The sequence below is a fragment of the Hypanus sabinus genome, chromosome 4, assembly GCF_030144855.1.
Source record: "Hypanus sabinus isolate sHypSab1 chromosome 4, sHypSab1.hap1, whole genome shotgun sequence".
Classification (NCBI taxonomy): domain Eukaryota; kingdom Metazoa; phylum Chordata; class Chondrichthyes; order Myliobatiformes; family Dasyatidae; genus Hypanus; species Hypanus sabinus.
The window spans coordinates 33,212,573-33,230,022 of NC_082709.1; the positions used below are offsets into that span (position 1 = coordinate 33,212,573).

General features: G+C 40.6%; 1 protein-coding gene across 2 annotated transcripts in view; it reads right to left on the minus strand.

Annotated features, from left to right (window-relative positions):
* pde1a (phosphodiesterase 1A, calmodulin-dependent) overlaps positions 1 to 17,450 on the minus strand; it is a 449,561-nt gene that overhangs the window by 118,068 nt on the left and 314,043 nt on the right. For both annotated transcript variants that reach the window (XM_059966798.1, XM_059966800.1), the window contains one exon: positions 5,126 to 5,239. In XM_059966798.1, the coding sequence (XP_059822781.1) occupies positions 5,126 to 5,239 (114 nt within the window). The remainder of the gene's footprint in view (positions 1 to 5,125; positions 5,240 to 17,450) is intronic.

Genomic DNA, 17,450 nt, shown 5'->3' on the forward strand with positions numbered 1-17,450 from the left:
ACTGGGTTGATGGGTTACTTTGAAGGAACCAATGAACAGGAACGATTGCTTGTGGGTGTCAGTACACAGGGGCTGATCTTGTGTGGATAGCAAGACATGGTCGCCAAGTTGGAGTAGTCTGGTTGACCTGGTGACAGTAGACATAGTTGGCAGGAAAGATGGCCTTCCATGTCCTCTTCAAGCATTCCGGCAACAGTGGACCAGGGCCCTGGTGGATGGGACCTCCACTGTTGGCTCTTCTGTGGGGAACAATGTGTATTTGTAGTCATGATGCACTTCAGAGGGTGACATACTTGTGGTAGATGAGGTATGCAGATTGTGGAGCAGTTCAGCTCAGATCAGATATTTCTTCCATGTGGAAGGGTTAGAGGCAGAGAAGCATCACAGAAATTTTTCCACTTGCTGATCGGCTGTTTCAGACTGACCATTGGTCTGCAGATGATAACCAAAGGAAAAACTCACTGAGGTGTGGAGGAGGGAGCAGGAGGCTTGCCAGAAGCTGGAAATGAATTGGGACCCTGGTTCTACACAATATCCTGAGGGGAAACTGTGGAAATGAACTACATGTTGGAGAATCAGCAGCTGGTGGAATTTTGAAGAGGGCAGTGAAATGGGCCACCTTGGAGAACTGGTCCGCTAGCAGCATGATCAACATGGCCCCATCAGAAGGTGGCCAGCCAGTGATGAAATTCATCAAGTGTGTCGGCTGGAACAGGCTTGTGCTGTAGGGCCAGGCTGATCAGGTTTTCAAGATCTCAAACAATTGGGGTAAGAATCTAAGATAATGGAATTCCTTCATCTGGATCAAACTGTCATGACAGGGCATCTGCCTTAGAGTTCTGGCAGGTGGGTCAGTACGAGATGGTGAAGTTGAATTGCTTGAAGACGAGGCCCCAGTGAGCCTGACATGGGTTGAGTTGGCGGATCTGTTGTATGGTTATGAGGTTCCAGTGGCCAATCCAGATCAGGAAAGGATTGGTGTTACCTATCAACTAATGTCTCCATTCCTCCATGGCCCATTTAATGGCACATAGCTTCCTGTACACTACTTCATAATGGTGCTGTGTGGAGTTGAATGCAAGAGAAGAAGGCACAAGAATGCATCTTCCCATCCAGTCCTCTCTGGAGGAAAGAGGGCCCGGTCAGATGCATCCACCTCTACCAAAAATATACAGAGGGTTTTGGATGACAGAGAATAGGAGCATTAGTGAAGTTTCTCTTAAGCTCCACGAAAGTGTGGTACATGGTAGCAGACCAAGTTATCTGTGAGGTAGCTGATTTGGTTAGGGAGGTGAGAGGTGTTGCAATTTGGTTGTAGTTCCTGGCGAGATGGCAGTAGAAGTTAGAGAAGCCCAAGAAGCATGCTGGCTGTCTAAGGATGCGCGGTTGGGACCATTAAACAATGGCACACATATTTTCTGGGTCCACAGTTATGCCGTGGGATAAAGGGATGTAACTCAGGAAGGAAATAACTACGTTGTGGACCAGACATTACTCTGACATACAGTATAGAAGATTTTCAAGGAGATATTGAAGGACTGAGCAGATTTGACAGATGGTCTTGGGTGCTCTTGGAGAAGATGAGAATGTTATTGATATAGACAAGCACATAACTGTGAAGCATGTCTCAGAGGATCTTGTTAATGAAGGCTTGGAAAATGGCTGAACTATAGGAAAATCTTAAAAGCGTCACCAAGTATTTGTAGTGGCCTCTGGGTGTAATGAACACAGTTTTCCACTCATCCCCTGGCAGACACGGACCAAGTTATATGGGCTCTGTAGACCCAGTTTGGTTAAGATCTGAGCCCCATGGAGTGTTTCAAACACTCTATCCATCAAGGGGAGATGGTGGTAATTCTAAATGGTGATTTTATTGTGTGCACGTTGGTCGATGTAGTTTTGGAGACCATCATCATCCATTTTGACAAGGACAAATCCTTCACCAGCCGGGACTGGGATGATCAAATGAAGCTGTGCTGTAGGGCTTCTGCAATGCAGTCATTCATGGAAGGGGAGAGGGAAAACTGATGATCTTTGGGTGGGGTCATGGCCAAGAAGAGATCGATCTGTAGTCTGTGAGGTGGCAGGGTACTGGTTTCCCTTTTACTGAAAGCAACAGCTAAGCTGAGATACATTTGTGGGAGTTTGATGAGGTTGAGGGTTTCCTCCATCTTCACTGATTTATGGTGTGAAGTCAATGAGGTTGCAGGCAAGTGGGTCCCCAGCTCAGCAGTGGATGGATAAACAGATGAAGTGAGGGTCATGAGTGGAGAGCAAGGGGTAAGCCAAGATGAGTGGGCCGTTGGCGGACTCAATAAGGAGATGGTGGATGGACACACAGTGCTCTCCGAAGCTCATATGCACAGACCGTGTGTGCATCCTGAACATCCCAGACCCTGAAGGGTCATCCATCAATGGCTGACACAGAGTCCAGTCCAGAAAAATGCCTGCTATGCTGATATCTACCAGAGACCCCTGCACTCAGGGAGCCATTGGGGTGTGGAAGAGGACATAGAGAATGATTCGGGCTATAGTGCTAGAACAAGGGTCTGTTAGACGGCCCCTCAACTCTAGCTGGTGATGCTACTTTCCCAGATGCAGTGGGCATTTGACGTACGGGTGGTCAGCTACTCTGAAGAAAGCACATACGTTGATATGCTCTTGCGGTGTTAAGTGATCTCTCCCAATCTGTGCGGGTTCTGAAGGTGTTGCTGATGAAGGTCTTGCAGCCTGAATTGGTTCTGGGAATGGAACTGGGGCTCTGGCTGATAACCTAAGGGGTTGTTCCATAAGACACTCGCCAATACGGAGGGGCAGAGTGATGAGGTTCTTGAGTGATGAACTGTCTCAGTGAGACAGTTCACCTTTCAAGCACTCTGAGAAGCTGTGATGGTAATTGGCCAGCAGCATTTCTGCATTCGCTGTGAAGGTCCTGAATCTAACTGAGTCTTGACACAGGTAAATTATACAAATTGCTACCTCCCTTCCACTTCCTGTGTTGTTAACCTGGTTCATCACAGTGATGAATTCCTCATATTTATTGCAAATGTTTCTTTTATATCCTAGTTAGCAGTGGTATGAGTCAGAGCTCATCTAGTCAAGAGAGAGACCTCTCTGTCAGGAAATGTAGAGGTATTTTTAAGATGGGTGACAGCTTACTGGCAGTTCATAATTCAAGAAATACAACTAAATGATTTATTAATAACAGCTTTTCTGTGGAAAACTGTGGTAAATAATCACTGCAAGCAATGAAGAGGCAAGTGAAGGTGAGCTGACTCAAAGGTCGAGGCATGCTGGTGCGATGCAAATTTCAAGCAAGGTCGAGGCACGTTCAAGGAGAAGTGGTTGGAGCAAGATTGAGGCATGTTCAAGATGGAGTCAAGGCATTTGAAATGGCGAAAAGTTGGACCAGAGGAGTTTGTGAGTGCATCCATCTAAATCAAGAGCAAGGTTGGATTGATCTAAGTGCCAAGCTGATTTAGAAAGTTTGGGTATGGACCAAAACATGACGGCAGGCTTTAGGCCCAGAGTGTATCAAAGCAACAGGGCCGAAGTCTTAGAATGTGGTATGATGCACCATCAATAACTCACACTGAGACGTAGGCGAGATATCGGCTTTTATTGACTGGAAGAAGGAACCAGGAGTGAGTGTCTATCATACAAGGTCCTGGAGACTGAGGCCGATCTTCAGGCCGCAGGTCTCCTTTATACAGGGGCCTGTGGGAGGAGCCACAGGAGCAGTCAGCAGGGGCGTGTCCCGACAGGCACATAGTTCACCACATGGTATGACCAAATATTTGGACAATTTAGTGCCGGGTTGAATGGATTGAAAAGGCCAGGTGTTGGGAGTCGGTTCTGCTCACTGCTACGCGGTGTTACTTTGCTCTTTACGGCACTGAGGCGGATACTGTGTCCTGCTCCAGCTGCTCCAGGCTTCATGTCTGTGAACTTTGTTTTACACCACTGTATGATGAACTGAGGATGAGGCTGTGGGCCTGATCCGGCTGTTCAGAGCTTCGTGTCTATGGACTCACACTAGGTTTAAATAGACCGCAGGTGATGGGTTGGATACGAGTGGCAGGTGATTCCTTTTAGCTGGATGGAGACTGGGAGGTTCTTGCCTGTGCATGCCTAACAGGTAAGTGCATGAGTATTTCCTCTTACAAAATTTGTTGTTAAGAAGTGACAGTACAGTCAAATGAAATATTGAACTATGTGAGGGCAATTAAGTAAAGTTAGAAATTGTAATAAGGATATTATGAAAAATATTTATAGTTTCCCAAATCAAAAGTACTTTGCAACTAAGTATGCATGAGATTTGTGGAAAATGGATTCATTCCACTGGACACACAAATGCAGGAAGCATAGGGAATTTACTTTATAGTGGAATGTGTATATAAAACTTTGAGATTCAGTCAGCCTGACTTTAATAATAGAATGTATTTGCACTAGTCTCCTGTTATATTAACTTTCCGATGTTGCTTTCCTTTGACCTTCACTGTAATTAAAACTGAGTAGGCCATCACTACCTATTGACTATTAAAGGCTAAATTTAAGATTAGTTCTAATGTCTTGATGCTGAAAAGTACCCTTTGCTAGACTTTAACATGTAAAACAAATGGTTTATATTGGTTGTGAATCTTTTACTATGGTATGTTCAGTACACCATCTTCACTTGCTGTTTTTACAATAGTTGACAAAACAGGAAACCCATGTATACCACCTATCATGCAAATTACACATGCATGAATTCAAAAAGAAAATATTCTATTTCAGAGAACTTCACACACACACTAAGTCCATTATAGAAGTTGTACAAACCTACAATTGATTTCCAATTATTATTTTTAATACAAAAAATATCTCAGTGTTGGTGTGAAAGCAGTCAGTGTCCTGCTGTATACCTGCAGTAAAACAGTAAGTTAGTCATTCATTTCAATGCAAATAATTTTCATTTTTCAAGGAATGAGGGCTTCCCAGTCTGAGCTATAAATAAAATGTACTTGTTTCCATTTTGTAAACAGTAATGTAATTTTTGTTAAATATACAAAAATTAGTATTAAAGCATATGTATAAATCACATGCAAATCGCTATAGGGTGTTGAATTTAAAGACAATAACTTACCTTGTCTCATCAATGTAAACTGCTTCAAGCACTGAGGCTGCATATTCTATATTCTTTTTTAAATCTGTCACGTTGATCTCACCTTTCTCTAGCTGCTTCACAAGACATCGTAGCCTGAAATGGAAAGAGATTACATTACACATCTTTTAACCACTGCAAAGACAGATAATTTTTCCATTTTTACACGACTTTAACCTAAATGGATGTAAATATTTTACTAACTTTGAGAAACAAACTTGAAAAATGAGAATATTTTTCACAAGCAGTTGATATTCCACTAGAAACATTCTGGAGTCTAATCCCAGGAAAGTTACTATAAGAAATCTAAATTTGAATCAGATAGGAGGAACTTCTATTTATTTATCATGATGATGGATCTGGTTACGACTAGATTGCGTCAAATCACAGGCAAAATATTATAGTACTGTGAAGATACAGAACAGTTCTATTTAATCTTGCACATGGAGGCACTGTGTGCGCAATAATATCCAAGCTGAAGGTTGTAACAGTATTGTTCCCTGAGTTATTTCAAACTACTCAAGTATATGCCATCCTTCTCAACTTCAAAAAGTAATTCTAAGGAATTACCAATGAATGCTGAGGACTGATCCTAAACATCATATCACAAACACAAGAAAATCTGTGGATGTTGCAAATCCAAAGCAACATACACACAGAATGCTGGAGGAACTCAGTAGGCCAGGCACTGTTTATGGACTCTACAGTCAATGTTTCAAGACTTGGATAGGAAGAGAAAAAGTCAGAGTAAGAAGGTGGAGGGAGGAGAGGAGGAAGGACAAGGTGGTAGTTGGTAGGTGATAGGTGAAACAGAGGGGGTGGGGTGAAGACTTGAGATGTTGACTGGTAAAAGAGGTAAAGGGCTGGAGAAAGGAGAATCTAGTAAGGGAGGACAGAAGACCATGGAAGAAAGGGAAGGGAGAGGAGCATCAGAAGAAAGTGATGGACAGGTAAGGAGATAAGTCAAGAGAGGGAAACAGGAATGGGGAATGGTGAAGGAAAGAAGGGGGGCAATTACCAGAAGCTTGAGAAATCAATGCTCATTCCATCAGGTTGGAGGTTACACAGACAGAATATAAGGTGTTAAACCTCGAACCTGAGAGTGTCCTCATTGCAGCAGTACAGGATGCCATAGATTGATATGTTGGTACAGGAATGGGAAGTAGAATTGAAATGGGTGGCCACTGGTAGATTCTGCTTTTTGTGGCAGATGGAGTGAAGGCACCCAGTGAAGCAGTCTCCCAATCTATGTTGGGTGTCACTGATATACAGGAGGCCACACTGGGAGCACTGATATACAGCAAGCCACACCAGGGGCACAGGATACAGTAGATGACCCCAACAGACTTGCAGGTGAATTGTCGCCTAAACATAATAAACTGGTTTACCTTCATCCTGAATACCAATTCTTTAAAAAGGAGCAGAAAAGCCTCCATGTGACATACAAATACTGCACAAAGCAAAATGCACTTAATAATTTGAACACAAATATTAATTAAGAGTGATTGAGCTATGGCAATTGTAAAATAATATTTAGATTTCTGAAATAAAAAAGCATTAATCCTTACAGCTAACAATAAGAGCCTTAAATATTGTCTGCGCTTATCAAAATAGAGTTCCATCAGAGAAAATACATTAGTTCATTCTGTTGGAAGTTAGATAAGTTCTAGAGCATTGATGTAAATCCACTTCTATTGTGTGAATAAATCCAGCCCTGAGAATGAAGCAGTCGTTATTCAGCTTAGCAAATTACTGCAGAGCAAGGAACCTCATTTAAATATATTCATTACAGGTATAGAACAATATAACCTCATGTAGAAATTCTGAAAAAGAACATTAGTAAAATTGGAATCCTCATGGTAGACCTATGTAAATATCAAAGATAGAAGATCCAATTGGATGGCTGCCAGAGATGCCAGCTGGGATCATGACATGTGATTAACTTGACTCAGTGTATGGAGAGCATAAAATTTCTACTGCTTGTTCATTATAGTGTAATGATTTCAATGCTCAGCCAATACTGAGCATGCATTTGATTGCCTTAGCACAGAACCAGTCTTAATTTTGCAAGAGGCCCATAGCTGTTAAAGTTTGTTTGCTTGTTCAAAATAGATGCACCTATTAAAAAGGAGATCCAGTTTGACTGGAAATCGTTAATTTTAGACATGTGACAACAAGGGGGAGAGTCTGCTCCATGGTAATCTTCAGATGTTTTGATGAAGAAAAGCAGAGATATTGGGATCAACAGAATTCCCCAATGGCCTATAGGCTGTCATTTACAAGGTGGTAGAAGGAGTTGTTTGTAGTGGACAATGCAGTAATGATCAGAATAAAATGGCACAGGAAGATTGATGGCCTCAGACACACGGTCAAGGTTCATGGAATGGAGCTATAGGCAACACCACCCTGAAACTACAACATTGATTCCAGGCACTGCTGAATGCTTCATATTTTAGTTATTGTATTTTAGCATGGCTAAATGTTGATGCGTGGTGTCTGTAGTACCTTCTCTGTGTTGTCAAATAGCACCATGTACCACAGAGAAGTTGGCATTTGTTAAAGGACAAACATCAGACATAATGCCACAAAATGCTGAAAACACTATGGGTCATCTGTACAGCCAAAAGGCATATGTTGACGTCTTGAGTTGAGGTCTTGGATCAGGAAGGTTGAAAGGGAAGAAGAACAGCAGAAGGAAGGTGTGGGACAGAAGCTGGTGGTTAACACCAGATGGGGAACATATGATAAGCAGATGGACCCAAGTATGGGAAGGGGAGAGATGGAGAAGATGAACAAAAAAAGAGAAGCAATCTTTGCAAACAGGTGAGTGTGCATATGAGAAGAACACCAGAGCTGTGGGTTACCTAGAAAATTCAATGTCCCTACCATTGGTTGTAATCTAGCCAAACAGAATATGAGATAAGTCCCTTCCAAACTACCTGCTGTTGAAAGCATTTTTAACTGTGCACAACTGAGAGAGTGAGCTGGAGCTTTTAGCTGCAACTTATCAGCGCTACTGACCCAACTACACAGCAGTCCCACTGATGTCACATCCTGCTTACTCTCCGTACCTCTGGTTGACATCTGTGTCTCATAACCTCTTGTATTCATCAACAGAACACGTGCAACGCACAGTGCAAGTGTGCAAGCATTAGTTGGTAATTTGGTCAATAACTTAGCACCTGTACCCAACCCATTGCCACCTTGGAGTCAAATTTTCTGATCACAAAATAATTATTTAGGTTTATTTTCTCTAATCAAATGCTTAGCTTTATATGAATGTGTTCTTAAGCTGCTAATTATCTGACAGAAATAACTTGAAGATTTCATGTGACAATTCAGAAACTCTTAATGACATGATTAAACCTCCAATGCAGAGGATTGCAAAAAGCTGCAGGGAACTGTAGACCCAGCCAGATCCATCACAGGCGCAACACTGCACGGCATCTCCAAGAGGGGGTCCCTTAAGAAGACTGTCACCATCTGACACACATGCCCTCGTCACCTTACTACAATTGTGGAGGGTTGGAGATTAGAGGATCCTGAAGACCAATGCTCAGCTTTTTAAAAACAGCTTCTCCTCTTCATCATCAGATTTCTGATCGTTTGATGAACCCATGAACACTACCTCATTATTCCCTTCGCACTATTTATTTACTATATTTTCGTAACTTTTTGTAACTTTATGTTTTGTCCTGTACTGTTGCCACAAAACAAATTTCACAATATATGTCAGTAATAATAAACAGCATTGATTCTGATTCTGAAACCAAATATATTTCCACTCTTCAATAAGTTTTGAAGGGTGCCGTGTTAGCACAGTGATTAGCACGATGTTATTACAGCTTGGGATGGTCCGGAGACTGCAGTTCAATTCTGGTGCCGCCTGTATGGAGTTTGTACGTTCTCCCCGTGAATCGCTTGGGTTTCCTCTGAGTGCTACAGTTTTCTCCCAAAGTCCAAAAATGTAGTGTAGTAGATTAATTGGTCATTGTAAATTGACCTGTGATTAGGTTAGAGTTAACCAGGTGGGTTGGTGAGTGGTGCTGCTTGTCAGGCCGTAAGGGCCTGTTCTGCGTTGTATCTCTAAAAAGCAATCAAGTTGCTGCATACTTCAATATCACTCAATTTAACTACCGTAATTTTACGTGGAATTAAAGGAGAACCTTGTTAAAATTTCTTTTATATCACTGAAAATGTTGACTACACTGCTACTTGCAAGATTAGCGTTCTTACCTCTAATTCACATTTTTGAGAGCTCATGAGACTCCATTGACTTCAGGCTAAAGATCCAAGCTGACATTTCAGTGTAGTACTGTGGGTACACACTGCTATGCGGCATGCGATTATCACATTGACATTTGTGAAATTTCCTGTGAGCAAATTTGCCATTGTATGCCTAGTATTTAACACTCCAGTGAGTAAAGTGCTTGGAAATATACTGAAAGAGGCCTGAAAGATGTTGTAGGAAATGAAGTCTTCCTTTCCTTTTTATGTTACTGCTACATTTCAGTTCTCTGCCATTGCTACAATAAACATAGCCTTTGTTAACAGTTATTTCTTTTAAAAGTCGCTATGACACAGATAATGACAAAGTGAGTAACTTTTGTTTGATTGTAATTACATTTTAAGGAAGAAAGAAACATTCTAACACTAAGCAACAGGAGCAAGTTGCGATTTTAAGCTGAATAAAAACAGACAGAATATTTCATGTAGTGTTGCTAGTCTTTAGTTTACTGACCTGAAGTTCTTCTAACAATAGTTTGAAAACTTACGAGCTGTTCAGTAAGATTATGTAATACAGGCCTGCAATACAGAGCTCAAACAGGAAACTTCACTTGCAAAAGTATTTCAGTGTCTGATTGTATATCTTTTGTTTAAAATAAAAATAATCCAGAAAGTCAACCTAGTGTCAGTTTGGATTAGTTGGTTGTAGAATTTCTATTGTGTCTTAGGTTATGGGTTCAAGCTGTAGTTCAGAACCTGAGTAAATAAAATAAGGCGTCTGTCTAATGTGGTTCTCAGATAGGGCAGCTTTCTTCATGTTCTTTTCTTTTAGTGAGATCACAAGGTAGAGTCCACCATGACTGCTCCAGTAATCCAGGGGAACACAAAATATCTCATTTCAGATGTAAGGGATGTTTCTGAAGTTTTGATATGTTTGTCTTCAATTAAAGAGAAAGCTTAATTATGGTGATTTTTGCTTAGTGTGTTCACCTATGGAATATTACTTAAAATGGTGTGATAGTTTAGAGATATTAAAAAAGACAAGGGAGTTCAGAATGCAGGTAGATCAAATAATTAGGAAGGCAAATGGAATGTTGGTCTTTTGATGTTGCAGTGTTCTCTGAGCTTGGCAATTAGATTGCAAACGTTACACCACCAGTCAAGGAGACATCCTCAGTGTTGGCGTTTCTCTCTGGGAGTGCTGGTGTTGGTCTTTATTGAAAGAGAGTGATGCACCAAAATAAGGAAATCTTGCCAGATCTATACAGGACTTTGAGCCCACATTTGTTGTATTCCATATACTTGTACTGTGCTCACCTTATTTAAGGATATGTTTTAATTTGAGACAATACAGTGAAGTTACCAGGCCATTTCTGGAACTGAGGAATTTGATGAGTGAAAGACTGAGTGGAATGGACCTATATTCTCTGGAATTTAAAAGAAGAGAAGATGACTCATTAAAGTTAACAAGGCTCTCAGGGAGATTGATGGGATAGATGCTGTGAGGATATTTACCCTGCTGGGAGAATTCAGAGCAAGGAAGCATTACCCTAGGAAAAGGGCCAGCCATCTAGGATTGAGATGAGAATAGAGAATTTCTTATCTAAAACCTTGTAAGCCTTAGAAATTTTCTGCTTCAGAGTGCTGTGTATAATGAATCTCAGTGTATTAGAGGTCAAAATAGAATACTTGATCATAGGTCAATCAAGGGTCATGGAGACGTGGCACGGAAATAGGAAATAAGATCTTATTGAATGGTGAAGTAGGCTGAATGAGTAATAGGACTAAATCTCACTCCAACTTCTTCTGTACTTAGCAAAGCTACAAAAGCATTTGAAGATTGTCAGTGATCAATAAGAACTTGCCACTGTGATGAAGTTTCTGAATCAATATGGCTTTTACCTTCAACACAAATATCAGTAAAGTCTGGCAACAACCATCACAAAACTGGAATTTTCATTTACTTCATCAGTTCAAGCTACTGTGAGGGTGTTATTAGGGAACTGAGTCATTGAGTCTCAGAATCATACAACATGGACATAACCCAACTCGTCTTGGCAGGCCAAGGCAGCTTTCTGAGCCAGTCCTATCTGACAGCATTCGTCCAGATTCCTCTAAACCATTCTTATTCATGAACCTGTCAAAATGTATTTTAAATGTCATAGAGAGTATCTTTTAAACATTATTTAGAAGTGGAAGGAATGGATTTGAAAATAAATTTTATTCTGCAGGACGTATTCATAACATCAACACCTTCCAATATTCCACACCATTCTCTCTTTATCTGTTCAATTATCCCACTTAATTTCAAAAGGAACTGCATTTCATGTTAATTAAAATGCAAGAACACCTTCTATATGATTATACATGTTTTACAAGATCATCCATAAGGTATCTATAAACTATATGCAATTTCACAGTTGTACAAACATTTTGATCTCATTCAAAAATTCAAATATTGACTAATTATTGATTTATTGGTTAATACAGCACTACATCTACCTCCTAACAATATTATAAATATTCCTGAATTTGAAAGTGTACAATGCCATGCTTGCATAGAAATTCATCACCATTTAAATAAGGTGCCAGGTAGAAATCCAAAAAGCAAAAGAATGTAAATGTTGGAAACTCCAAATAAAATCTAATGTGCTCAAAATTCCTTAGAAGGACAGGTAGCATCTTGCAGAGAAACAGACATAAAGTTTCAAGTCAATAATCTTTCATCAGAACTGAGAAAAGTTGGAGAAAAAAGGTGCGGGGGAACAGTGAGGCAGGACAGAATTCAAAGATGATCTTTAATTAATGCTGGAGGATCTCAGCAGGTCAGGCAGCATCTATGAAGGGAAATGCAAAAAAGACAGAAGGCATCTTGTCAAGTTCTGCCAGAGGAGATGGTGAAAGCAGATACAGTTCCTACATGGAAGTGGCATTTAGACATACAATAAAGTAGGCAAGGCTAAGGTCCTAATATAGGCAAAGGGGTTTACTGTGGTCAGACAGAAGGTTAACATGGATGTAGTGTGCCAAAGGGCCCATTTCTGTGCTATACTATTCAATGAACTTGGTGCTTAAAACTGCAGGTATATTTCCAGTGTTCTAAGTATTCAACAACCACTGATCCTCTACCTCAATGTCAAATTTCTGTTCACTCACCACTCATCTTGATGCCTTTTGTGTCTAGAAATCTAATTTTCTCTTAACTATATATGACATGGCCTCCAGAGCATTCTCTCCTAGAGAATCACATAGATTCATCACCCTTCGACTGAAAGTATTTCTTTTCATCTCTGTCTCAAAGATCTTATCCTATATTGTGAGACAGCAATCCCTGGTTTGACACCTCTAAAGCCCAGATAAACATTCTCCCTACTTACAGCTTGTCAAACCTTGTCATAATTTTGTACATTTTAATAAGATCTTTTTTCTTTAATTGAAATCCTAGGAAACAGAGATCACATCAACCCAGTCTCTCTCCTTCCTGGGAATCAATCTAGCTAACATTTCTTACTCTTAGTTTAGGAAGCTAAATCTGCATACATTTTTCCAGGTGTGGTCTTATCAAGGACAAAATCTTTTGCAATGAAGGCCAACATGCCATTTGCCTTCTTAACTGCTTGCTTCACCTACTTGTTTGCTTTCACTATTTGGCATAAAAGGACATCAGGATAACTTTATGCATTATTATTTTCCAATCTATCACAAATATCGTAATATACTGACTTTCTAATCTCTACACTTCATTTTTATCCATGTTATGTTGCACGTGTCATCTATTGCCCACTTGCTCTACTTGTATAAATCAGCTGCATTCCTTTCTCACCCAATAACTCATCTAGGTTTGTGGCATCAGTAAAATCAGAAATATTACATTTGGTTCACTCATCTGAATCAGCATGATGTATTGCCAATAGCTCGGGTCTAACACAGCATCACTGCAGGACACCAATTGTTACTGTCAACACCTTTAAAAGCACTAGGTTCCTCCTACTCTTTATTTACTGTCTATTAATTAATTTTCAACCCATGACTGTACAGCACCTTCAGTCCAGTTTGCTATAATTTTCCACACTAATTTCTTCTTCTTCTCCCAAGGTTATTAGAAGGATGAGAGGGGATCTGATTGAAACATATAAGATTATTAAGGGATTGGACACGCTAGAGGCAGGTAACATATTCTTGATGTTGGGGGAGTCCAGAACCAGAGGCCACAGTTTGAGAATAAGGGGTAGACCATTTAGAACGGAGTTCAGGAAAAACTTTTTCACCCAGAGAGTTGTGGATCTATGGAATGCTCTGCCCCAGAAGGCAGTGGAGGCCAATTCTCTGAATGCTTTCAAGAAAGAGTTAGATAGAGCTCTTAAAGATAGCAGAGTCAAGGGATATGGGGAGAAGGCAGGAACGGGGTACTGATTGTGGATGATCAGCCATGATCACATTGAATGGCGGTGCTGGCTCGAAGGGCCGAATGGCCTACTCCAGCACCTATTGTCTATTGTTATATGGTGTTTAGTAAACATCTTTAAGGTGTCTTACCACCAGATTCCAAACTGGAGTGTGGGCCAGGATATCCAAGTCTTAAATATTTATATTTGTATCAAATTCTATGAAAATGGTTAGTATTCTTAAAGAATTGCACTAGATATTTAAGCAATAATCCTGTAATATTTTCTGCACACTAATTTCTTGTATGGGAGTTTATCAAATCTCTTCTGAAAAACCCTCATAGCACTTTCCTCATTACTGAGATAAGGCCAAATGATCTATAGTTTCCTACTTTACTCTCCTTTTTCTGCCTCTTGTTTCTAAGATAATTTTTAATGAACATCGTATTGAACTCAATACTTAAGCTGCCTATTTCCTTCCTCATAGGGAAGGATCCTACTGCTTTTTAAAGGCACATTATTCTTTAAAACTGCACTTTTAACATTATCAAACCCAGTGGTACTTTTGCCAGCAACCCTATTTCATGGAAGCGTAAAGCTTGAAGCAGATAATATAATAACAATGAGACATTACTTTCAAAGGTTTAATCATATAATGAGGACCCTTCACTAATTTAATGACATTGCACTGGACATTGTAACTTCACCTCATGTGCAAACATGTGTGCTCATATGCGTGCGCGCGCACACACACTCACTCTTCTTTGATTGTCCATTGAAATCCGATGACGATGTCCACTCCTTTAACGGTGAGATCTTTGATGACTATACAGTCCTATCCTGGACCCACAAGTTCTATTGCAGGTGGGACATGTATATGTGGTAGTGGTGGTAGGGATGGCAACCATGGCTGCATTTCTCCTGGCTCTTTTCTGCTGTCTTCTGGTTGTTCTTTCCATCTCCAGAATACGAAGCCCGTCCCTACACAGCTGTCGCCAAGTGTTACGGTCAGCAGCAACATCCTCCAGGTCCTCAGGTCTGATCTTGCACTTCCTTAAAGCATTCTTCATCTGATCCTTATAGCGCTTCTTCTGCACTCCAGCAGAGCATCGACCATGATGTAGCTGGCCATATAACACTCTGCGGGGTAGCCGACATGGGGGCATCCTTATCACGTGCCCCAGCCACTGCAGCTGACGCTGGGTGATCATGGCCTCAATACTTGTGCAGCTGGTCTTGACAAGTATTTCAGTGTGAGGCACCTGCTCATGCCAATAATTCCCAAGATGCACTGAAGGCAGCTTATGTGGAAGTGCTCCAAGGATTTGATGTGATGGCTGTAGGTTACTCAAGCTTCACAGCTGTAAAAGAGGGTGGTGACACAGACCACTTGGTATACAGTGACCTTTGTGGCGGGATGAAGGGTCCAGTTCTGAAAGACTCTCTGCCAATGTCTCCCAAAGGCAACACACACACACACACCTCAGCAACATGCCTAACTGTGCATCTTGTAAGTGGTAAAGCAATAAATATTTGAATGCAATGCCACCAAATCTAACAGGAACAATCTGCTTGGTATTGCTTGTAATATTTGAAAGGAAATTGTTAAAATTTATATGTGCATTACAATACTACTTGTAAATTACAAAACTAAAAGGAAAACTACATTACATCGACTAGCAAGCTAAATCGTTTCCATGAAATCACAAGATTTTCAAAATGACTTCAATACACATGGGGTTTGAATATTTTGTGTTTCAGGTTTGGTTTGGTTTGATTTTTAAGTTGCTATTATTTGACAAAATAGATTATTTTTTATTCTTTTAAATAAAACCTTCAATTCAGAGTACAATTTGTTAAATGTGTTCTGACTTTTTCCAAGTCACCATGCTCAAGTGAGAGAATCTCAAACAACACAATTTCCATCAATACAATTATAGTATTCCACTAATTTTCACTTCTATCATTATTGAATCTATAAGTATTCAAGGAATACGAAGTATCTAAGGTTTTCATTATAGCCAATGTTTTTTTTTACATTATTCACTGTGGTGGCAACATACCACAAATCATGTTCAAAAATCTTTCAAAAGAGCAAAGAACTCCTTTGAAAAATAACTCCTTAAGAGTTAAAAGTTGAAAGCAAATTTATTATCTATGTACACATATGTCATCACTTACAACACTATGATTTGTTTTCTTATCACCACACACAGTAAATCCAACACAATAGAATCAATGAAAGATGGCACCCAACAGGACACTCAAAGAACCAATGTGCAAAAGACAACAAACTGTGCAAATGCTAAAAGAAAGGAAAAACTAATAATAAATAAATAAGCAATAAATATTAAAAGCATAAGATAAAGAGTCCTTGAAAGTGAGCCCATAGGTTGAGGGAACAGTTCAGTGATGGAGTGAGTGAAGTTATCTCCTTTGGTTCAAGATCCTAATGGTTGAAGGGTAATTACTGTTCCTGAAACTGGTGCTGTGGGTCCTGAGGCTCCTGTACCTCCTTTCTGATGGCTGCCAAGAGAAGAGAGCATAGCCTGGATGGTGAAGGTCCTTGATGATGGATGGTGCTTTCCTATGATAGTACTTTGTGTAGATGTGCTCGGTGATGGAGAAGGCTTTACCCATCATGTGGATGTTCCAGGGTTGAGTGAAGAGCCTATGAAATGCCATCTGCTGTTGACTGGTTGTGCCAGTAGGCTAATTGGAGCTGATCTAATCACTTCTCAGGCAGGAGTTGATATATTTCATCACTACCCTCTCAAAGCACCTCATCACAGTTGATGTAAGTGCTACTGGATGATAGGCATTGAGGAAGGTTACCACGCTCTTCATAGGCACTGGTTTAATTGAAGTCTGTTATCCAAAGCAACACGCACAAAATGCTGGAGGAAATCAGCGAGCATCAGGTAGCATCTATGGAAATGAATAAACAGTCGATGTTTTGGGCAGAGACTCCTCTTTAAGACTGGAAAGGAAGGAGGAAGATACCAAAATAAAAAGGAGTGGGGAGGGGAAGGAAAATAGCTAGAAGTTGATAGGTGAAGCCAGGTGGGTGGAAATAAGAAAGGGCTGGAGAGGAAAGAATCTGATAGGAGAGGAGAGTGGACCATAGGAGAAAGGGAAGGAGGAGGTGATAGGCAGGTGGGAAGAACTAAGAAGCCAGAATGGAGAATAGAATAAGAGGAAAGGGGGGAGCAGATTTTTTTAACAGAGGAAGAAATTGATATTCATCGTATCAGGTTGGAGGCTACCCAGACAGAATACAAGGTGTTGCTGCTCCAGCCTGAGAGTGGCCTCATTGTGGCAGTAGAGGAGGCCATGGACTGACGTGTTGAAATGGGAATGGGAATTAAGATGTTTGGCCACCGGGAAGTTCCACTTTTGATGGATAGAGTGAAGGCGCTCTATGAAACGGTCCCTCTATTTATGATAGGCCTCACCAATATGGATGAGGCTACTTCAGGAGCACTGGACACAATAAACAAATCCAGCATTTCAAAAGTGAAGTGTTGCCTCACCTGGAAGGTCTGTTTGAGTCCTTGAATAATCATGAGAGAGGAGATGAATGGGCTGGCATGGAATGGCAAATTTTCATAATTATAGTATAGCAGTAGTTGAATGTGTTGGATCCCCTGGTACTGCAGGTTATATGCTGACGATAATTGGGCAGACATTTCTTC